At 41.1% G+C, this 24643-nt stretch overlaps 1 protein-coding gene across 10 annotated transcripts in view; it reads left to right on the top strand.

Moving 5' to 3' along the window:
* The window catches only part of LOC149162751 (protein BREAST CANCER SUSCEPTIBILITY 2 homolog B-like), a 164646-nt gene that overhangs the window by 14973 nt on the left and 125030 nt on the right, over positions 1 to 24643 (top strand). For 9 of the 10 annotated variants that reach the window (XM_089437371.1, XM_089437375.1, XM_089437373.1 and 6 more), the window contains exons 3-7: positions 9597 to 9809; positions 9911 to 10568; positions 10674 to 10732; positions 10863 to 10981; positions 11097 to 11257. In XM_089437371.1, coding sequence (XP_089293497.1) covers positions 9597 to 9809; positions 9911 to 10568; positions 10674 to 10732; positions 10863 to 10981; positions 11097 to 11257 — 1210 coding nt within the window. The remainder of the gene's footprint in view (positions 1 to 9596; positions 9810 to 9910; positions 10569 to 10673; positions 10733 to 10862; positions 10982 to 11096; positions 11258 to 24643) is intronic. The other variant, XM_089437376.1, reaches the window with a different exon arrangement.

Raw genomic sequence — 24643 nt, 5'->3', positions numbered from 1 at the left:
TATATATAGCCTCATGGCACTAAGAATGATACAAAGAGCATTGAAGGTTTATTTTTGGGAGAGCACTTATATTATAGGTTTTATGTATCCAATAAGAGGAGGTTATTGTTTTTATTAACACTAAGTTGCAAGCATAATTTCATGAATGTTAACTTGGCTAAAAGATTGCAAATACCCACAAAAATATTCAAAGCACATGGGTTGAGTGTGAGAATGTTCAAATTTTTAAAAATTTGAAGATTACCATGGATAAATGTTTTGCATCAATATTTTCATGCTATAGATATGGATGATGTGCATATTGTTTTGGGATATCCTTGGATGGATTTAGTTGGCAAAGTTATTATTAATGTGAAAAAGAAGTCTTTGAACCTTTGGTACAAGAAAATAAATTACATTGTAGGATATTTCTGTTACTAAACAAGAAGGGCCCAAGGGGGCACTTGAAGAAGTCCTTTTATGACAACTAATTGTAGTGCTTAATGACACATCAGATGAAGAGCTCTTGAATTAGAAAAAATGTCTACATAAACACTTGGAGAAAAGCCCTAGGAAGGGCATGAAAAGGACAGATAACCTAGGCGCTAAATTGCTCAAAGGAATCACATGTTTATGAATCAAGGAAAGAAGAATTGATAGCTATGGTTTTTGTATATCACCACTCACACCACTAGGAGAAACAATAGTCATCAAGGCAAGGATGTGATTATCAATGAACTTACTATGGATCAACATGGAACTAGGAAGGCAACTAGTATGGAGGCACATCGAGTACTAAAAGCAGTGCATGGAGATATTAGAGTAGCACGATGACAACATGGAACCCAAGCAACAATCGAAATCAAGATTGAGGAGGAAAGGTCATAGTTGGATCCCATGTCCACGTTCCACTTGGATGCATGGATGCTTGTGCATGTTGCTAGTTGGCTACATTGCTTAGCAGATCACGTTATATGGCTTTTTCCTATATTTTGGTGATGAAACATACAAACAACGATATAATGTAATGTACTTATGGAGGATAATCATGGTTATTTGGGGAGGTATCCAAAGGGATGCTGAATGTAATGTGGATATAAACATGGAATAGACCCACTTGGTAGTTAAGAGGAAATAATATAGTAATAAGGGGCGCTTATCATAGACCCCTAGGAACTTTTACGAGAAAGTATAAATATGCCTGAGTATCATTGTATTGAGATATATTGGATGTTGATTTTTGTATCAAGCATTGTTTGTGGAGTGTTTCCTTCCATAAGGAGTATTTGACAGTGTTACCCTACCTTAAGTGTTACTTTCTTTAATCTCGTGTGGATGCATTTTGACATTCTCAAAGTTAAGGGCTATCTTCTCTTATATCTATGAAGGTTTACTCAATTTGTCACGAACAAACTTAAGCAACATTATTGCTTCTTTGTCATGCTAATCAAACTTATCTTGGTCTCTACTTGTAACTGGTGTTTGGGTATCATTTCCTAGACTGATAGCAGCCAAGCAGACTTGAATATGGCCAGTATATGTTGCTTCCACATAGTGTGGTTCTTGCTAGAGAACCTTAGACTGCTTTTTAACATGATGTTGTGTAAGTAGACCATGGACACGAGTGAAAAACACACAAATCTGCTAAAAAAACACCCCAAAAAGCACACTAATTTTGTCAAATCTGCTAAAAAAGGCTAAATCAGCCCAATAAACCATAGGTTTACTCTCAAACAGTTGAAAATATAGATCTTGATAGATGCTTTCTTGAACAACTTTAAAACAATCGAATATGCTAACAACTTGCACCAAAATAATCAATATCTACTTGGCTATGCTTGAAAACAATAAATCAACAAGCAATTCTTCTAGATCTGAAATCATTAGAGAAATTTTGAGGTCTAAAATGGGCCTTAAAACAAAAATGTACAACCAAAATCAATTGTATAAGAACCAATAGGATTCAAGATGATGATGTCAACCATGGGGGATGATTCACCATTTTTAGAGTAAAAAAATAAAATGATTAAAAAATAAAAAAAATAAAAAAGCTATTTTTTCAACTTGTATTTTCAACTTATCTCCCTAAGGTTTTACTCAAGTTTCGAGTGGGAGCACTCGTTGGATGTGGAATTTAATTCCTCGTCCAAGGAGTGCCCATGTTGTATACTTTCGATGGACTCTGCTACACGAAAAATGAGAAATACATGAAAAATTTGGGGAGGTCGCGTTTCGTATCGCTTCCCGTTTCGGAAACTCGTACCCGTTTCGTGCAACCTTGTCTAATATTCCTTAGGAAGCCCATTTTAGACCTAAAAAATTCTCTAATGTTGAGCGGTGGTATAGATAAGAACAAAGTCAATCTGCTCCAAGATCCTTGGTTTTTAATGTGCTGAAACCCTTTTGGCTCTTCGTGTGTCATGTTGGTAGTCCCTTGATCTGTCTATGTCGCTAGTAGTCCCTAGGTCTTCATGCTCACACAAACTTCATGGCACTATGGGTGTTAAGTTACGAGAGTGGAACCCTTTCTTTCAAAGGCCTGAGACTATTAATATGATTTCGAGAATGTTGAGTTTTGATAACATATAACGATAATGCAGACACATAAAAGAAATGAAGATTGCATATCAAATGAGAAAGTGAAAGCTTTCTTATAAAGCGTTACAAGCTATTCGAATCATTCCACTTTATGAATGTGGAATACTCGAAAAACATACTAAATAAAGCATAAAAGCACAAAGTAACCTAAAATAGAAGTGATTTTTATTAAAACCTACGTCTGAAATCTAATTGACTACAATAACTTGATATTTTCTTTCACAAAAATAGTCCTTGATATTCGAAGTTGTAATGATGCTCAACCAACCCCATAGAGGTATACCCTAGCAAAGTGTGCTAACCTCCCAAAAATTATAAAATAGTGCAATACCATGGGTTGGAAACTAAACTCAAGGTTAAAAACCATCCTTATTTCCAAACTATCTCCAAATAGCCTCATTCAAGTGTGAAAATAGGCAAATGAAGCAAAGCGCTCAAGAACAAGCTTTCATCAACTCAATCATAGGGTCAAAATGCCAAGCTCTCTCCAAGGAGGGTAATATTGACCATGTCAAGGTGTAATATGCAAATAAAGTAAAGTCCAAAGTGCTAGAGTGCTTTGCCTAAGCTTCATGTACTACCACAATCATGTCCCACCACTTAGTCTAGCATAACATAAGAAAAAGGGAACATGTGGAATACTCCCATGTAGTGACAAACCAATAATATAACACCTGCAAAATCACTATGATGCTCAATATAATGCCATGTCACTACCTCACATCACCACCATACAACCAGGGGGCCAGATCCATTATACATGAACAAAGATGTAGCACTCTCTAGATGAATAAGTATACCAAGACAACACCATGATGAGTTAGCGTGCTCCATAACCATCAAATATATACCAAGAGGGTGATCCATCATTCATAAGGCATGCAACATGAAGAAAACTAGTAGATGAGCCATGACCATGACAACCAACTAAGGAGAAAAGTGAGTCTTCTCCATCGATACATTAACTCATTCAAATGGAAGCAACATCTCTAAGTATATGGGTGTAAGCCAAAATTGTTGTGAATGGAAGAAATTCCATGAAGGTGTGCACCCCAAGTCCATCCAAAATCATTGATGGCATCCTGAAATTCCTGTCATGTGATAAAAATTGCATGTTTACACTCCAAGAATATGAGGGGTAACGCTTAGCACATAGTTGCAAGCTTAACACAAATTATAATCTCAATGTAGGAATATGGTATAATCACTTTATCATCTCATTTACTTGTAGTGGTCAGTGAAGTTACATTTTTGATTGTCAACAATTGAAACACTTAAAACTTGATGTAAAACTTTTATTTATTGCCAACACCAGGGTTTTCTTTTATAGCTTTATGAAAGAGTTGGTGATAAGTGAAGCTTTACTACTTTTTTCTTTTCGATGAAACAAAGCACCCCACCCTCCAACCCATAGGGAAGGTTAAGATATTCCTCAGAGGCTGTACAAAAAGAAGGCTCAAAGCCATTTCAATAGTGTACTCAATGTGAACTCAACATGTCACTTGTTGGAATTGAACCTAGGTGGGGAGTATAACACTCGTTCTTCTCAACCACCTAAGATAAATACAATTGACTAAGCTTTACTATTGCTAATTATGAAGGATGTTAAATTTGTGCTAGGTCATTTTGGAGTCGACATTTTCCTTATGCCTGATGCCTTTTATTTTGACATATCTCAATCTAGATCTGCTTTTATAATTTTTATATTTTAAAATGGAAAATCCAAAGTCATGAGTGTTGATTTTTCAAGTGCAACATATACAAGCACAAATTTCTGAAATACTGATAATTACTTCTAATAATGTAGATTTTCTTTTAACAATTCTAGTTTATCATTAAGCAATTACACTTCAAACAATCAACCATAAAAGTACAAAGATAGTAGAGATCACAACACATCAAGAGAACACAAGATTTACCTTGGGAAAACCCACTTGGGGGAAAAACCCAACAACCTTTTCCTTCAAGAAATTCTTCAGTTCAACAAGACATACATATAATGCAGCTAGTCAACTATGAGGTCAAACTGACCAACAATGCTATGGTCAGACTTGGTCAAGCAACCCTCTAGTCAAGTCAAACTTTTGCCCTTAAACTTTGGCTTTCTTTGATCTGCCTAGGCCGAATTTTGGCCTACCGGAATATGCCCAAAAACTTGGCCCTGTTGCCCACAACAATTTGCATAGAAATTTGGCTCTACTCCCTAGAAATTTGGCCTGCTGCCCAAAAATTGCCCAAAAGTTCACACGTGCAAAGTCAAGAGAAAGTGAGATAAATGCTAAAGATGAACTCGTCCTTCTTTGCTGAGATGCCTAGAATATTATTTGTCTTGTGTGAGGTCAAATGTGTTAGTTTTTGTAGCACTAGAGGTGTTCTAGTCTCAAAACTTCGTGGAGAGGCTAAAACACAAGAGTTCTCCAAAACCTAGAATCGTTTCTGGAAATTCCACCTAGAAGTGTCTCAATTAGATTATTAGCCTTTTTTTAAATATTTCCTAAGTCTAAACTTAGGAAAAGTGGTTAATTAATCAATATTAATTGAGAAAGGTGTGAATCATCTAGAAACTCACACAGATCGATCCAAAAATGATCTCAACCATCAATTATGTTTTAATCTTGGTCGTTGGAGTCCCAACTGGAGATTATAAGAGCAGGTTGATGGGTAGATGGAGAACAAACACTTGAGATTGATTTCCTTGGGCGGTTCGATTTTGCAGAGAGCATCAACAGTTGCCGGAAAAGTTCGAGCCAAAGAAGGGAAACAAAGACAGAGAGGGGCAGGGACAGTGATTCAGAGGAAGTTTTCCAGATCCGGAGTGGCAACAACAAGTGGAAGAAGTATTCCATGCAGAAACTGCGCAAAAGCTTCAGCAAAGAAGTTTTATTTAGTTAGAGGGGAAGTCGATTCAACTTCTAGAGGCTGGGAAAGTATTCTAGAGGCCCGAAGAGTCACTTCCAATAGTAGAGACAGGCAGGATGACTTGATCAGAGGTTGAACTGAGCCACACGTGCGAGAGGCAGAGCAAGGATTGCGCAGAGGGTTTGGATAGCTAAATTTTCTTGAGGAGCTAGTGCTGGGACTCCTTGTGGAGTGTGAGAGTTTTCTCTCTAATTACTTTTGTCAGATACTTGTTGATTGGACAGCTAGTTGGGGATCCATAGATTGTACTCAGATTATTTCACTGTTGCTTAATAATTAAAAGCCTCAGCTCTTGCACTAGTTTTCCTAAGTTGGGTTTTTCCGAGGACATTTGTCCAAAAATAACTGTGTCAGTGTGCCAGTATTTTCTCAAACTCCATTTTATCTTCCATAATATTTATTTTTTGTGCAAATTGTAGTGTGATTAATTCGTTGTTGCCGTAGCAATAAACTGTTAATTAATTTATAGTTAGAAGAATTAATTCTAGTTGTTGCAATAAAATTTCAGTAGTGAAAGTTTCACATGGTATCAGAGCGATTTTGATTAGACGGAGAAACTCAAAAGCAGAGGAAGAAATTTGTTGTTTAGAGGGAGTAGCAGGACAAATTTTTGGTGGCTGCACATAGCCTAAGCTGGGCAGTGTGAGTTGCTTGAGCAAGTTCGATTTTCAGTGCAAGTTGGCAGAAAAATTCGGCTTAACAGTTCAAGTGATTCCAGCAGGTAGAAGGGCAATTGTAGATCAAATTTTTGCTGAGCATATTCCTTGTTTGGGTGCAGAATGGTTTTGTAGCAACAAAATCAACGCTGGGTGGAAGAGGAAGTGCACACACAAAGAGAATTTCTCTCAGAGGGTTTCTAGTTTAGAAATTTGATTTTTGACTTGCAGTTGGCAGTAGCTGCAAGTAGAGTTTCTCACTCTAGAAGGGAGTGCAAGTAGCCGATTCAACAACCAAGCAAGGGGAAAGAGGGAGATTTTTGTTCAGATTCGAGATGGCCACAACTGAGCTTAGAAATGAGGATTGGTTGGAAGGAGTCTCTAACTTTGTCATTTGGAAGGCTAGGATGTCCTTCCTGTTGGATGAATATGGCCTGAAAGTCTATGTAGATAAGGTGGTGGTAGTATCTCAAGATGCAGATCAGTGGAAGGAATATAGGAGAGAGATGGCAAAGGCGAAGTGGATGATCCTGGATGGATTCCAGGACCATATCGTCTCGCATATATTTGGCAATAACACTGCAAGGAGATGTGAGACGCTCTCGACCAACTATATCAGAATACTTTGGAGTAGCGGAAGATGTTATTGCAAGAGAAGCTGAGAAACATCAAGATGTAGAAGGGTGAAGGCATAGATCCCTTCGTCACTAGGATTCAGGAAGTTCGTGATCAGCTTGCAGCCGTTGGGGTGGTGCCTCAACCAACAAAGCTTGTGCATTTGGCACTGAACAACGTCTTAGATGAGTGGCAAGCCTTTGTCCAAAGTATCTTGTGCCGAGACAACTTGCCTAGATGGGACAAGATGTGGTCATACCTACAACAAGAGGAGTTGAGGTGAGCTCTATTGAAGAGCACCATCAGTGGAAGCAATAACAAGGTCATGAAGGGTGTGAAGGAAGAGGAGAATGTGGCCTTAGCATCAAAAGGTCCTAGTCAGGGACTGGGGGGGAAGAAGAAGAAGGACCTATCTAAGGTCAAGTGCTTCAGGCATGGCTAGTTTGGCCACTACAGTACCCAGTGTCCTCTCAGGAAGAAGGACAAGCAGGACCAGGCAACAACGTTCACAGAGATAGACAAGTTGTCCTCCAGGATGGAGGAAAACTTCGGTATGTTTGCAGCTATACCTCTAGGAATGAGGTGGGGCGATATGGAGTTATAGTCCCAAAGCAGCGTAGAGGTTGGGCAGGGTCAATTGAGGTGTCTTTCTCATGGATCATTACCTTGCTGCAAGGGCCCACAATATTCAGTAGCAGGATGGATCAATGTTAGTGATGCAGTCAAATTCTAGAGTGACAATTGCAGACTAGTTGCAGTCAGGTGCTGAGGAGCGCAGACGCAGTGTTAACAACAGAGTAGGTGGCTCAATGCAGAGTTGGCAGCAATGCAGATTCTTCAGTGGACAATTCAAAAGCTAGTAGTAGTCAAGACTTAAGAGACAAATGCAACAAAGACAAAGTTGATTCAGTATTGAGGATGCTTCTCAGTTGCAGTAGTTGCAGTTGCAGCAACAACATATGAGAGGAATTTCAGTGCAGATGCAGAGTTGGCAGCAGTATAACAGTGTCAGCGACAACATAGATGCAACATCAGAGTTGTGCAGTGGTTGGTGGGTAGTGGCAGGCAGTCACAACGGCCAAACTTCAACAACTTGACAGAGGGTGATACAGAGACATGGTGTTGTAGCAGTAGTGCAGTACTAGAACACGTTCCTCGCTAAAAGGGAGTGTTAGTTTTTGTAGTATTGGAGGTGTTCTAGTCTCGAAACTTTGTGGAGAGGCTAAAACACAAGAGTTCTCCATAACCCAGAAACCGTTTTTGGAAATTCCACCTACAAGTGTTTCAATTAGATTATTAGCATATTTTAAAATATTTTCTAAGTCTAAACTTAAGAAAAGTGGTTAACTAATCAATATTAATTGAGAAAGATGTGAATCATCTAGAAACACACACAGATCAATCTTGAAATGATCTCAAGCATCAATTATGTTTTAATCTTGGTTGTTGGAGTCCCAACTAGAGATTATAAGAGGAGGTCGATGGGTAGATGGAGAACAAACACTTGAGATCAATTTCCTTGGGCAGTTTGATTTTCTAGAGAGCACCAACAGTTGTTGGAAGAGGTCGAGCCAGAGAAGGGAAGTAAAGATAGAGAGTGGTAGGGACAGTGATCCGGAGGAAGTTTTCCAATTTCAGAGAGGCAACAACAAGTGGTAGAACTATTCCACATAGAAGCTGTGCAGAAGCTTCAACAGAGCAGTTCGATTTAGTTGGAGAGGAAGTCGATTCAGCGTCAAGAGGCCAGGAAAGTTTTTTAGAGGCCCGAAGAGTCACTTCCAGCAGCAGAGACGGGCAGGATGGCTTGATCAGAGGCTGAACTGAGCCACACGTGTGAGAGGCAGCCCAAGGACTGTGCAAAGCGCCTGCACAAGGGTTTGGACGCCCAAATTTTCTGGAGGAGCTAGTGTTGGGATTGCTTGTGGAGTGAGAATTTTCTCTCAAATTACTTTTGTCAGATACTTGCTGATTGGATAGCCAGCTGGGCATCCATAGATTGTACTCGAATTATTTCACTACTGCTTAATAATTAAAACCCTCAGATGCTGCACCGATTTTCCCAAGTTGGGTTTTTCCGCGGACATTTGTCCAAAAATAACTGTGTCAAATTTATGTGTGTGTGTGCCAGTGTTTTCTCAAATTCCAGTTTATCTTCTGCAGTATTTATTTTTTGTTGAGATTGCAGTGTGATTAATTCGTTGTTGCTCTAGCAATAAACTGCTAATTAATTTACAGTTAAAAGAATTAATTCCAGTTGCTGCAATAAAATTTCAGTAGTGAAATTTTCACAGAATGATGCCTTGTGGAGGAGGTTGAATGCTCTTTATATAGTGTTCTGTTTGTCCGAATGGGTGCGTCTCTTCACTGGGGCCAACTTGACTTGAGGGAGGGCTGACTTGACAAATTTGGAGCCAAAAATTCAAAATTCAAATTTTGAAATTTCTCTTTTAATATCGACATGAAGAACATGTCTTATAATAATTATTTCAAGGGCTAATCATTGAAAATGACATGAAGAACATGTTTTACAATTACATTATATATTTCAAGTGCTAAAATATAAATTATGAAGAGCAACTGTAGCTACAAAATTCAACAATGAGTCCTTGCAAGATGCCCTCAGTAAATAAATATTGTTCTGTAGAATATGGCTAGAAAACACAAGATAATAGTGAACAAATTGTTGGATAGTACCATGGCTTTTAGAAAAATTGCTTGCTGGATAGCAGTAGCACTACATTTTTTCAAAGTTGAACCTTAGTGTCTTAACATTGTAACCAGAGTCTCAAACATACAATTCTTTTTTTAATTCATTTTCCATATTCTCAGATGAGTTCCAGATGACATCACATTTCGGTGCAGGTCAAATTGTGGACGAGAGCAAGTTCTCCATTCCTGAAACTGTTTCTCATCAATCTCTTTTCCAGACAGGCTCTGGAAAACCTGTAAGTATATCTATTGCGGGTATCTCGAAAGCTAAGGCACTGCTGGAAGTTGAAAATATTCAATCTTCCACAACATCTCTTTCTGAAAATAATACTGGTATGCTTTCTAATTACATATTTGATCAATTGAACTTTTTCCAAATAATATGTTGACAGTCACTCTTAGTCACAATAATATGTGTATTGTTGGTTTGGCAGCTAGTGAATCCAATGGAATGCATCAGTTCAGGTTTCAAACTGCAGCAGGTCGATCTGTGAGTGTATCCACAGAAGCGATGAAAAGGGCCATGAATCTTCTTGGAAACAAAGCAAACAACGCTCAAACAGGGATGAATTCATTAAGTGATGTTAACTTGAACACAATTAGCTCTTCAGAACCACCTACTCTACTGTTCCAAACTGGAGGAGGGAAACCTGTCTGCATTTCAAATGCTGCTATGGAAAGAGCTAGCAAGCTTCTAAGTGATGGGAGGGGTGTATCTAGTGCTATAATGGATTTGCAAAGTTTGAGTGTCTCCTCCACAAGCTGTTTTCCTCCAACTGTAAAAGATTGCAAAGAAATTGCCTCAAACAAAGAAAATATCCCTTACGTTAAACCATCTGAAATGGGAAGTGTAACTCATTTGAAGGACTCATTATTATCTTCAAAGGGCACTGGTACAAGAAAATTGGGCAAACGAAAGGTCTCCATGAGTCCTTTGGCTGAAATTTCAAACACAAGTCGTGCTTTTGATTTTGGTACACATTGTCAGGGGCCTGTCAAAGCATTTCCTGTGCATAAGTCCATATTGGGTAGCAAGAGGGGATCTGGTTTTTCAAGATATGTATCCCCATTCAAACAGCCACGGCGTTCTGAGTATGTTTTTTTCATGTCATTTTTTTGAAACTATTGATGAGTTAGTGCAATCTTTACTTCACATTTTTATTAGATGATAAAGCCTTGGTTTTTAATTAATTTCAGGTTCTCGTCTCCATATGACAAAAATGTTACATGTGCTATTGAGGAACCCAGATTACCTGGTAATTCACATTCTTGACAAGAAAAAAAGTTTACAGGGTACTTTGCAGAGTTCTCAATGCCTAGGCTTTTCATTTCCAGATTTTTCCTAAACAAGACTGATTCACATGAAAATCTTATTTTGATATATAGAGCAATCCTTCCCTCAGGAAGCTCCATGCAAAGTAAAGTTTCATTTTTCCTATCCTTCTCACAAGAAAAGAAAAACACTACAGGAATATTTTGGGGGTCCTCCACATCATCAACAAGCGGTACAAAAAGCAAAAACCTGATTTTTTTGCATCTTTCACATAACATATTCTTTATACTTATTTTTTTGTTTATTGTTTTGAACAAGTGCAATTTGTATTATTTGCATGTGCACAGCTGTGGTATTTGTCCAATGAGATTCAGAACATGACTGCAGATACTGCACAGCGTTACAGGTTCCAAATGAAATCTGGTTCAGGTGATGAGAGTCTTAGCTTCCAGGATTTTTGGAAAATGCTGCTTGAATCTGGGGCTGATCCACAACATGCTACAATTGAGTATGTGATAATATATACTGTCATTAATGTTCAACGGCTATTATGCATCATGCACTTTTTTCCACAGAGACTGGTCTTGATGACAGCTTGAGTTTTTCTTATGTATACATTCAGGAGGATAGGCAAACATTGCATGGTCTAGGACAGGTCTATACTACATGCTATACAACTGCTCTAAATTTCAAATTTAAATTTGGGAGTGTTCTGTATGAGAAAAATAAGCAAATTCATCAGTATATTTGTAAAATTCTGGAGGAAAGAAGTGAATTTGCTGGTCCTGGTTAAAACGAAACTATGTAATGCAAAATATTATATTCCACATGAAAAGTTTGGGAGAAAGGTCATTTTTGTGATGGAATACACATTCTGTGGAAAACCTTGGGCCACTTCCCTTCATTTCGAGGATGGTACCCAGGATAAAGAGGCCTGTTGTAGTTTTGGCAACCTAACCCAGGAGGGACATCAAGTGAGGCCCAATAATATCCACAGAAGCAGCCAGTCCAGGGACTTGACCCTGTGACCTCCTGCTTGTAATTCACAGCATTCAATCACTCGAGCTAACCCACTGGGCCGGGGTAAAATTCTAATGAAGACAGAATTCATTAAAATTGCAGACTTCATTACTTAAATCTAAACAAACTAGTAAGCTGATAACAGAGCAAAGGAAAAGAACCTTGCATGTTGCTTTTTGTAACTTATATTTCTAGTCAATAAAACACGAACTTTGAATTTGACTACAATGTTATTTTCACTGAATTATGAACAGAGGTGAGTTGGTGATAGGTTCTGGACATTTCTGGGAAAAATGTAACAAAAGTTCTTAAGAACAACAAGCTTTGCTCTCTTATTTCAGTTTCCTTTTGTGAATACATTTCCTTAATGAAATACTGTTTGCGACATTTACATAGCTATTTTACAGGAAAAGAGGTGCTAAGGGCATGCCATCGACTATCATATGCCAGTGAACAAAGTTTAGCGTAATATTTCTCTCCCTCCCTCTTTGTCTTGTACATCCTTAAGAAACTTTTAGGTGCTTCCACCCATTCCAGGGATGGTACTCAGTGGAAAGCAGGTGGCATAGATTTAGTTTGCTTGATTATGTGTGAGTTGAATCAGGGACCTGCACAGTGCCCTGGATTACCAGCAACATCCTGGCAATGGTGGCAGCAATGGACCATATATATCCTAATATATACATCAAGGAGAGTCGTTTGAAGGATCATATTATCTTTGTGAATTTGATATATTGTAAAAGGTGGTTGCTCCCCTGTAGTGGCTTCTTCAAATGAGCCATCTTACCATTTCTGCTTTAATTCTTTTTGGGATCATTTTTAGTGTGGAAATTTTAGGGTTCATACCGAAAAAAACGCGTAAAAATTTCAAAATCTGGGTTGCTATTTTTTTTGGAATTATAGGCTGTACAAGTTAGAACTTTTGCTTAGTCCTCAAACTAGTCTTAAGCATGGGGTTTTAGTAAAACAACCATAGCTGAAGGTTGTGAGGTCTATAATATATATTGAGTGTCACTAGTGATATTGGATAGACAAACAAGGGTGTTTTGGATCCAGTTTTTAGACCTGCTAGGGAAATATTGGTTCAGTTGTGCTCCATATAAGTTTGCTCTCCTGGAATGGGGTAAAACCAATAGATTATGGTAATTGCACTATAACTTTTGGAAGGTCCAGTTTGCATGGGATTGGTGGGAGCTTGAAGACGACATACTGGAGTATATTTTGTAAAATTTTCATAAACATAAAATTAAAATTGGTGAAGTTGTAACAGGTTGAAGGTCAATTAGCGTAACATACCCCAAATTAGGGCTTTATAAGGGTTTTGAGGAGACTCAAATTTTCCTTATGTTGCAGCTATTAGTTTTTTTAGGCTAGAGATGTGTATTGACATCTATAAACACAAATATCTGTCATTTAACGAGTGAAACTGAGGTTAGGAAGAATACACAGAGAATATAGGTAGGGTCATCATAAGACACCCTTATATGGCAGAATAGTGTGAGACCCGCAGTTCGGGCTGCGGAACTGTAGACGGAACCGTCACGGTTCCCAAAGGTTTACGAACTATGATTCTCCAAGGGAAGTGTGATTTGGGTGTGCGGTTCTAGCTGCAACACTGTTTCTGATATGAAGGATCTGCATGAAAGTATGATGTGATTGTCCTGAATGCCCTAAGGTAGGGCATGATGTGCATGAATTGAGATATGTGGTTGAAAATCTCCTTGATCAAAAGTGCCAAGCATCGCTAGTCTTGGTACCTAAAGAAGGTAGAGTGGGAGCCTTTTGAATCTTGATATAGGTAATGATATTGTCTTCTGGTCTTGTAGTAAAGGGGGCACCTAAAAATGAGTTTTTTCTCTGTCTCTAGCTCCCATAGGCGACACATTTGGTAGATCCTATCCAATTGTGGTATATGGTTGTGTATCTCTATTCAATGTCTATAAAAACCAACATGGAACTATCCCAATGCAACCCTAAGCGAATGTATCCAATGTCTGCATATGTAAGTGGGGTGGACTATGATGCCTTCTTGCAACTCCAAAAAGTGCTCTAGGTAGCACATCTTCGAGTCCAATTTCACTGGAGGTGAGGTCCAAGTGACCTGAATGTACAATTAGTAGATATCCTCTCCGATGTTCTTATCTTGTATTTGTTGAGTGACATAAGTTGGTTTGACGCATCGAGGGTGAATCTGAATGGGGGAAGGCACTCTAGGGAGATAGTGTCTGGAGAAGTTGAGATGCCTTTGAAAACCAACCTCGAGCATGTCCATGAGAGGGGGGAAGGTTTCGAGGGGAGAGCCTCTTGCGAGCAAAGAGCAAGATAGGGGTACCTCTCTCTCTTAGTGGTGGAGTCTTTGAAAGACCTAACTCTATGAAAGAAAGAGACCAAATGGAAAATGACCTTGAGGCGAGATGGGTGGACACCGAACTTTGCCTGAATAATGGGTTGTGTAATTGTTCGCTATTAATGGATGATGTGTCTGAGTCTTGAGAAGTAGGTTTTAGACTTTCTCCTAACTGGTCCAATCTATTTGCAAGAAACTTGGTCCCCAAACTTTGAAACTTTGAGATGTCTTGAAATTGACTTTGGAAGCATCGTCTTTGAATGAGTGCTAGGGAACCATACTTTTTATTGAGCTGAGGTTGAACGACCTGTCACATACCAAAATGAGGTCCCGCAAATTGTACCTTGAGGTAGGTGGAAGTTGTGGTGATCTCAATCTTGACACCCTAGTAGCAGAATATAAGTCTGTAAGAGATCTCTTCGATGCATGGAAGATCAAAACCTTGGTTTTACCAAGGTTGATCATCAATTGTCGAAGCTCGCATAAGCAGAACAATGTGTTGATTTGTCTCCGCAAGCCCTCAAGGGTAGAAGCCAACAAGGCTAAGTCATCAACAAAAAGGAGGAGCATAATCAATGCCCAGTGTAGAAGACATCCATCCCCCTCATGGATATGCTCATGTAGGAAAGACTCCAACTTATCAATAGAGATTCGAAGAGGGTTGGTGAGAGGGGGCATCCTTGTTTTACCTTTATGGTACTCTAGATGAAATTGGAAAGGTCATTTGCCATCTTGAGCCATCATAGAACTAATTGTACCATCTCATAATAGCGACTATGAGGGTCTTGGATATGCCAACATTGCAAAGCCTTTGCAACAATGCGAATTGTTCAAATGCTTTTCAAAAGTCTACGAAGCAACTGTAAACCTTTGAAGAGGGATGGGGAGACTCCTCAATAATGGCTTAGAGAGTGAAAATGTGATTAATTGTTTGGTAGTTTGGTCATAAGCTTGCTTGTCCTCGAGCCCTATGATGACGACTCTCCAACTCTTCAAAGAGGCACTCGTGTAATATTGTGTCATAAATCTTAGAGAATGTATAACCCACCATGGTAGTTCACTTGTTGTTCGAATCATAACTACTCCTTGACTTGTTGATTGGATGAATAATGTGTCTTGTCTGGGAGGGGGAAAGCCTAAACACACCACATGGTTAAATAAATCTGCAATATAGGACTCAAGAGATTGGATGCCATGTTTAAGGAGTTCAACTTGAAGCCCTTCCTCATTTGCCACTTTATTCATACTTATAGCGGATGGCATGGTGTCTAGGAAAAATAGTACACCAAAATGCTTTCGAAGAGTGGTGAAGGTCCTCACAAAGTTCTTGTCTCCTTCGGGAGAGAATGGTTTGCTTTTTATGGTGAAGGAGTTCATGGTAGGTTTTGTGGAGGCAAGGGGAGGAAGATGGGAAATGCATGAGGATGAGATGAAGCTGTTAGTAAAGGGATTTACCTTCATTATCGAACCAACAGTTCATGGGACATGAGCTAGGTGAGTTTTATGGCCGTGTTGACGAGTAGAGGTGGGGTAGGAATGAAGGGCCACCTCCATTAGGATAGTCAAAAGCATCTCATATTTGGTTGTGGTTGTGCCTAGTGACCTGAAGTGGGAAATGGAGGGTGAAAACTCCTTGGGGCGGGTGGTGCAAAAGTCGGTGTAATCTCTATCAAAAAGGAAAGTAGTACGAGGGGTTGGCGGGCTGGACTGGGGGTGGGGAGAGAGGGAGAAGGTGAGGAGGGAGTCGTTTGCAGGGGGAGATGAGAGACTGAGAAGTGATGGATATGTGGGAGAAGATCTTGGTTAGCTAAAAACATAGTCAAGAATTCACACACACTTGGAGATCAATGTGCACTAGTTAGTCTTTTCTCTCTTGGTTTATATGGAGCACTAGGTGAGTGAAATTGTCTTGGGGAGGATATTTTTATTGGATGGTTCTCTCACTTGGATGATTATTGGTGATCTTTTGATGATTTGTGCTAATTTATTATAAGTATTTTCTTCCATCTTGTACTTGTTGAAGGATTAGGGTTTAATAAAATTTTCACCAAAATGATTTTGGTGTTTTATGGCTCTAACATCTCCTTGAACAAGATTTTCATCAAGTTTCTCTTGAGGAACCTAAGTGTAGCTTCCTTTCAATATCCAAGAAGATAGAAGGATGCTAGGGTTTAAAGTGTTGGAAAACACAAATTTATCTCTCTCCTTGGAATCACTTTCGTTGGTCATCTTCCATATATTTATAGCTCTAGACTCCATTAGCCCTTGATTGAGAAAGGCACTAGTCTTATCTCTTGTGCCAATCCCATAACATAAAAAAAATAAAACCTTATATTTTTCCTTTTTATGTTTTCGAGGGTTAATTGTGGTTACAGCAAAATCTGCATTTTTCAGCATTATTTACCTTGACCATTACTATCCTAGAGTTAAACTTTGCATGCATTCATTTGAAAAAGTAAAAATATAATTTTACATACATTTTTCAGCAATTAATCAAGGCCGACATCTAGGGTTTCTATTGGTGTTATATGTGTTTTCAGCGACTGAAAATTAATGCAATTTCTTCTCTTATCTACTTATTGATCAACCATAATTTTACACTTGTTTATCATAGATTATGAGGCTGTTCTTTTATTGCTGTTATAAAATATTTGCATGTTGTAAATTGTTGATTAAACCCTAGTTTATAACAGAAAAATCTATTTGTTTGATTGCTTGTCTTTGGGTACTTATTTGAGCCTCTTTAGGTCTGGATTAATATGCAATAATAATGTGCATAATGTCATATAGCAGCTCAAGGAGAAGGCCTTCCAATGATAATCAACAAGAAGAACTAAGACCTTCCAATAGACACTAGGATTAGGGCTAGGAAGATGATTTTTATGGCTGAAATGTATGCATAAACAACAAACAAGTGTGACGTCAGCCCTAAATAGGAGGGATTGACTATGCACTATGTTAGATTTTGCCTTTATATATTTTATAGATGCATTTCCTAAATTATGAGCCGCAAACAACCAACACAGATTCACTTTTATGCATAGAATTGCCCTAAAAACTGGCTAACCTTGGATACTAGGAACAAGGGATAGAGGAAGAAATTCAATAAATTTTTTGGGTGATCAACATAGCAAAGATTAGTGCCTTATTATGCAAGGGTTTAATGAGAGTCTTCTAAGGTGTTGTAGCGGCTACAACCACCCTCCAAAATTTTGCCTTGGCTTCATTTTGGAGCCTCCCTACCAACCTTTCACAACAACATGTCTTGTCTTGTCAAGTACACAAGCTTCAGTGATTTTCTAGCAAAATGACAGCCTGTCCATCAAAGCTTGTTGCATCCCCCTCATAGGTTGTTTCACCGGACTTGGTCCAACTGCACGCTAAACAACTCCCTCAAGAAATTGTGCAATTCTGGAGGGCATCCAACCTTCCCTCCAGAAATTGCGCAATTCTTTCTAGCACCTTGTTGGGCTCTAGAATTGTGCAATTCTGCCTGTCATTGTTCACTAAGAAAATTGCGCAATTCCTCCCAGTAGGGCTGCTCAGCCCAGAAATTGCGCAATTCTAGGGAGCAGTCCCCTGCTCTGCCCAGAAATTGCGCAATTGCTTTGGGCAGCTAGCCCAACTCCCTCCCAGAAATGCGCAATTGAGTTGACCGGTTCCTATGGGACCAAGCAAAATTGATTTGCATGCTCCCAAGGTAGCATGCAAAGGCATCTCTTGTTTCAGGGATCTATTTTTAGCAGTTGGAGGTTACATGCATGGATCATTTCAGAAACCTCCCACCAAGTGTCGCTTTCCCTAGATTTGTGGCATGTGTGTCACAACCTCGATTTTATCAAAACTCATTAATAGGATGCTATAGAGCTCATTCCTCACATTGATCTGGCAGCGCTGACATCCCATGTCGCATCTAAGAGTCGTCGGCACATTCAACTCTGCTGTTTTGGGGTAAGCCCGCTTTTCATGTCTTGCGCTACGTTTTTGGCGCTTTCTGTGTTTCGCTTTGTATTAATGTTGTTTGCTTGATTTCAGCGAGTACTTGTTGTTTTGATACATACTAGCTTGTACTAGCACCGTTTCAGTTTTCGTTTACATCTCACTACTGTCGCATGCATGACACTATTTTGCATAAAGGGTCATTGTTGCGGCGACTCGCTGCACACACATGCATACTTTCCCGTTTTTTCAATCCCACACTTGCTGTTTGCATGAATTATCATTCATTCTCGTTTGCACTCATCTCACCATACATTTAGACGTCTCATGTTTTCAGTCGCCCATCGGCCGGACTGGTCTGCCTTGTCCCAAACTATGCCTTCCCGGCTAGCATTGCGCATTTACAGAAGCGCAGGCTCTGCCTTCCCTCCAGAAATTGCGTAAGTCTAGCCAGGCACTGACCTCTAGGCTTGCATTGCGCAATTCTTGGAGGCAGTGTCCTGCTGGCCCTAGAAACTGCGCAATGTAGTTTCCCGGTTGCATGTCACTGCTCACTGAAATTGCGCATTGCATAGTTTTAGTCCTTAATAGGCCGGGCTGGACTGTGCATTGCACAGTTCCAGCAATCAGCCAGCCTCCTGACAGCCCGGACTGTGACTTGCGCAGTTTTGGCAGTCAGTCTCCTGACCTCCCGGTGGAAATTACACAACCTTCATGATCAGTCACACAGGTATGTTGCAAGTCAGTTCTCAAGTTCGTTTTGGTTTTCAACTGACAGATTGCTTGCCATGAGTGTTGCCATGTCTCCAGGTATCGCAGGTGTTCATCTGCCTCTCAGCAGCACAGGTACAATGGTTTCCAGGAGAGCAGAGTCGAAGACACTTTCAAAACCCACTTGGGGATGCAGTCAATCAAGTGTCTATGAACTTGCCTACCCACGAAGACATCAAGTTGTTCATAGACAAGGACATCAAGATATGACGACAACAACATCATAGCAAGCAACACCATGAACAACAGCTGAAGGCAGCACATCGGATGCAACGAACGCAAGAGGAAGGTTGTTGACAACACAGAGGCGGAACAAAGTTGCAAGCTCAAGCAGATCCACTTGTGATAAAAGAAACTTTGGAGACTCAGGCTATGAGGTGACGACGCGACATGAAGATCGCATGAAGACAGAGAACGGAACAGAGAAGGAGTTGCATGTGTTGAAGCAACAACTCAAGGAAGAACATGAGCTGCATAGATGAGAGAATGAGTTGCAGCAGGAATAGGTACAACAACGGGTGCAACATGCACTCACGGATGAAACTGCGCCCATACAAGTTATAGATCCATCCCAGCAGCTGGCACGAAGCAGACATGGTGAGCAGTGTTGTTGATCGCATGCAAGGGAATTCAGCAGCATGCATGTCATTGTGCGCACGCATGCGATCTAACCCATTTGGCACACTCACCGAGGCAAAGAAAAGAAGCAAGTCCGACTGGAGTTGAACATGCAGTTGACAGTTGATGCGCATGACCACCAACACACACTGGAAGATCAACATGGACACTATGCATCAGTGTGTTGCCGGTTCGGCCGCACCCAAGAAGACCATGCGCATGTTAACAGACGAGTTGGATGGAGGAGCCATACCAATGCATCAGGATGCAACAGAGGCAAGAGTTCGCTTCAGCAAGATGTCACCATGGAGTGCATGCACACCATCACGGACAACCAAACTTGGCATCAACTCACCACCTTCACCATCACAAGCATGTCAAAGAGTTGGTCTCATCACAACGGACCAGGTGTCAGTGATGTCTTACATGGCTTGTTCAAGTCATTTTGTCTCACATGGGCACGTGTGCATTGTAATGTAATGTCTTGTCAAGTGGAAGTGCAAGTGTCGATAGTTGGATGTAATAGTCATAGAATAGATGAAGAGTCATGAGGGTAGATGAACTGTCACAAAGGGGAATGTCAAGGGTCACCCCACCCTTTGCTATAAATAGAACCTCATAACTCATTGTAAAGGCTTTTGGTCAGTCAAGCTTCCAATAGGACTATCTTAGAGAAAGCTTGGATAGTATTGTAACGAGCTTTGGCTTCTCTGTTGAAGTTTCTAAGTTTACTTAGTTTAGAAACCCTTCATGCACTTTTTCTGATTTATTCCTACCTACGTGTTATTTTTCTTTAACAAGTTATTTAAATAAACACCAGTGCATGCTCAACATATTACAGATCAACAACTAAAAGAAACAAGAACAAACACACCACATGACACTATTATTTTTTGGACCAATGTCCCTGAAAAAACCCAATGCAGGAAAACATGTGCAACTTATCTAAGGGTTTTCTTATTAAGCAATGTTAGAGTACAATCTGGGTGCCAAAACTGGCCTACCCAACAGAGAATTTCCTTAGCAGTGATACCTCACAATTTGAGAGAAATCTCTTGGCTGAAACCCCGAAAAATCCTTCCGGCGCTCCTCAACACAAAACTGCTCTGCAACCCCAGCGTCTGCCCAATTTGGACTGCGTCAGCCCTTCTCTGCCTCACGTTGGCCCTGCGTCAGCCTTTCTAGGCTTGCGTCAGCCCCAGGAGGCCCTGCATCAGCTCTGGGAGCCTGTGCGTCAGCTGCGCTGGCCCTTTTGGTGCTCTGCGCAACACTTGGCTGCCTCTACGTGGCCTTACGTGAGCCCTTGCTGGCTCTGCGTCACCCTCCTTGGCTGCTGCGCTGTTCTCCCGGCACAATCTCTGCCTTCTCTGTTTCTCTATACTCAATGCCCCTTAGTTGCTCTCCCGATCACTGATTCTATCTCTCTTAGCAAACCCCACTCTAGAGAATAGAATGACTGATCATCTGGTGTGCTCTCCAAGTGACCCCCAAGCCTCCTCTTATACTTTTCTTGTTGACATCTCCGATCGAGATTAAGTCCCTAATCAACGGCTAAGATTCGATCTTGCTTGATCCATGTCTTTTGGACCACTCTAACACAGATTCATATTAATACACATTAATACTAAACTTAGGGACTATATTAAAAATATTAATTATTTTAATATCTCTTGATCTGTTTAGAATCTGCCCAAACCCTTTCTGGGTATTGGAGATCTCATGTGCCCCAACCTCTCCACCAAATTTCGTGGCTATAACACATCCGATGCTACCCCAAATCAACACTCCCTCTTAGTGAGGACTGTGCTCTAGCAATACTCCTCACTGAGTATTACTCTGATCATTTAGCATTGGTACTGTGCTGATGCTAGGCCTTCTTGCCCAACATCCTCTGCACTGCTGCCTCTTGTACTGCTGCCCATGGTTCTGGTACTGCCACTGCTGCATCTGTACGATAGCTCCCTCTGCATCCGTGCTGTTGCTGGTCCTTTCTCCTAGCACTGCATCCGCACTGCACCTTGTCTCATCATGTTGCATTGTGCTGCCCACTACTGCACTGCAACTCAGTTACTGAGAAGTAAGTAACTAATCTCCCAACTGACCTCCCTGTTGGGCTAGAAACACCCTCTGATGCTGAAGCTCCCTCTGCTGCTGACAAGTGCTCCCTCTCTGACCTTTGCGTTGCTGCAACAACTCCCTACATCTCACACCGTTGCACACCTCTCTGTGCCTTCCTGCACTGGTGCAACACTCCTGTGCCTCTCGCACTACTGTAGCCTGCTAGCTCTACACTGTCTCGGGACTCCTGCACTGTAGCTCTCTCTGCCGCTCCATTCACATCCGTCTCTACCCACTCAGCCAGTCTTGCTACTCCTCGTCTCGGCTCCTGTAGCAAGGTCTAATCCAAGAGGCTGGGTACCTCAAGGATCTTGCCCCTTATCGCCTGTAGTTCACCTTACTACAGCTCGATGTCTACCCATTTCCGCTCAAGTGGTGCATGTGCACTCATGGCACAATCATCGTTTGTCAAAACTTCCTTCTTTGCCCGTGCTAGTGCTGCCTTAGTCTCAAAAACCTCTCCCTTACTCTTCTTCCTTGGACATTGGGTCGCATAATGACCCATCTCCCCACAATGGAAGCACTTGATCTTGGAGAGATCTTTCTTCTTCCGCTTCTTGTGCTTTCCCTTAGATGCTAGGGACACATCCACCTCCTCCCGCTTGACCTTGATCCCTTTGCTGCTGCTACCTATCTTCGACTGTTGTCTGATCTCTTCCCGGCGAAGAGCTGCCCACATCTTGTCCCAGGGTAGGAGAGTCCCTTTGCCCAATATTTTCCCAATCTTCTGAGACAACATTCAGGGCTGTCCTCACCATAAGCTCCTGATCCGGTGTCGCTCCTATATCAATCAACTGGTCTCGGATTGCATTCAGTCCTCTGAGGAAGTTGTCAATCGATTGACCCTTTTGCATCTGATACGATCTCATCTGGTTCTCGAGCAACATTCTTCTCTGCACAGAAGTATGCTGGTACAAGTTCTTGAGAGCCTCCCACATCTCAATTGTCGTTTCCTTCTTGGCTATATGTGGTACCACATGATCCTTGACCTTGTTAAGGATAATGCACTTGGCCCTCGCCATCGCCTCTTCGTACTTATCTGTATCATTGGGGTCGACTGGGATAGCTATAACCTTCAAGGCGAAGTTCTTGACATGATTCTTGTCAAGCATTGATAAGATTCTGGCCTTCCAGATTGCGAAGTTCGATGCTCTGTCCAGTCTATCCTGGTCTTTTACCCCGTGTAGTGCCATGATGCTCCTCTACTTCCCTCCTGGAAGTTCTCTATTCGACTCCTCTGAGTCTTTACTTCTTGTCTGGAAGTTCTCTTATGGACTCCCTTTGAGTCCTGATTTCCCTCCTGGAAACCCTTCTGCCGCTTGTCGAGATGCCCCCTACTCTGATCGTCTTGTGCAACTGCACTGCTGATCTAGGTTCCTCGGTTAGAAAACCTTGGCAACAACTCCTCTGGCCTTGCTTTGTCAGGTACTATTTTGACTACAGTACCTCACCAGCTCCACTCTGCAATATTTCTGCAGCCTTCTAGACTCCAGCAACTGCCTCTCTGTGAACTGTGTCAGCCCCTGTCTGCCTCACGCTGGCTCTGCGTCAGCAACGCTGGCCTCTCTGAGGCTCTGCGCAGCTCTCGGCGTCTTTTGCGTGGCTCTCGCTGGCTCTGCGTCACACTTCTTGGCCTCTGCGCTGCTAGAAACAACTTCTGTCACCTCAGGACAACTGTTTTCTGCTGCTATTGCTCTGCTCGGTTGATGTCTTTTAGTCCTCCTGTGATCTGCAATCACGCTCCGATACCATGTTGAAGTTTCTAAGTTTACTTAGTTTAGAAACCCTTAATGCACTTTTTCTGATTTATTCCTACCTACTTGTTATTTTTCTTTAACTAGCTATTTACAAAGTAAATATTGAACATAAACACCAGTGCATGCTCAACATATTACAGATCAACAACTAAAAGAAACAAGAACAAACACACCACATGACACCATTATTTTTGGACCAATGTCCCCGGAAAAACCGAATGCGGGAAAACCAGTGCAGCTTATCTGAGGGTTTTCTTATTAAGCAATATCATAGTACAATTTGGATGCCGAAACTGGCCTACCCAACAGAGAATTTCCTTAGCAGTTATACCTCACAGTTTGAGAGAAATCTCCTGGTTGAAACCCCGAAAAAGCCTTTCGGCAGCTCCTCAGCACAAAACTGCTCTGCAACCCCAGCGTTTGCCCAATCTGGACTGCGTCAGCCCCTCTCTGTCTCAAGCTGGCCTTGCATCAGCCCCAGGAGGCCTTGCGTCAGCTCTGGGAGCCTCTGCGTCAGCTGCGCTGGCCCCTTTGGTGCTTTGCGCAGCACGTGGCTGCCTCTGTGTGGCCCTGCGTGAGCCCTTGCTGGCTCTGCATCACCCTCCTTGGCTGTTGCGTTGTTCTCCAGACACAATCTCTGTCTTCTTTGTTTCTTTGTACTCAATGCCCCTCTGCTGCTCTCCCGATCACTGATTCTATCTCTCTTGGCAAACTCTGCTCTAGAGAATAGAATGACTGATCATTTGGTGTGCTCTCCAAGTGACTCTTAAGCCTCCTCTTATGCTTTTCCTGTTGACATCTCAATGGCCGAGATTAAGTCCCTAATCAACGACTAAGATTAGATCTTGCTTGATCCATGTCTTTTGGACCACTCTAACACCGATTCATATTAATACATATTACACATTAATATTTTGTTTTCCCTAAGTTTAGACTTAGGGACTCCATTAAAAATATTAATTATTTTAATATCTCCTGATCTGTTTAGAATTTGCCCAAACCCTTTGTGGGTATTGGAGATCTCATGTGCCCCAACCTCTCCACCAAATTTCGTGGCTAGAGCACATCCATGATCTGATGCTACCCTAAATCAACATTCTCCACTGCGCAGAGCTAGTACATCTCTTTGGAGGAGCAAGTGGTTGCGGCTGTAACGTTCCGTTGTCGGAACTAGTGGTTGGACATGGATGTATTGTATGACTGGAACTTACACTTCTTAAATTTTTAATATAACAGAGCCAACACGTTTCATGCATATGTTGTATTGTATTTTATGCTATCTAGTTTACTCTAAATGATATATGTATTTGTTTGCTTATGCATG

The sequence above is a fragment of the Pinus tabuliformis genome, chromosome 5_2 (assembly GCF_031772625.1).
Source record: "Pinus tabuliformis cultivar Carrire ecotype Pingquan chromosome 5_2, CPIR1, whole genome shotgun sequence".
NCBI classification, from domain to species: domain Eukaryota; kingdom Viridiplantae; phylum Streptophyta; class Pinopsida; order Pinales; family Pinaceae; genus Pinus; species Pinus tabuliformis.
This window is presented reverse-complemented; position numbering and strand designations above follow the sequence as displayed.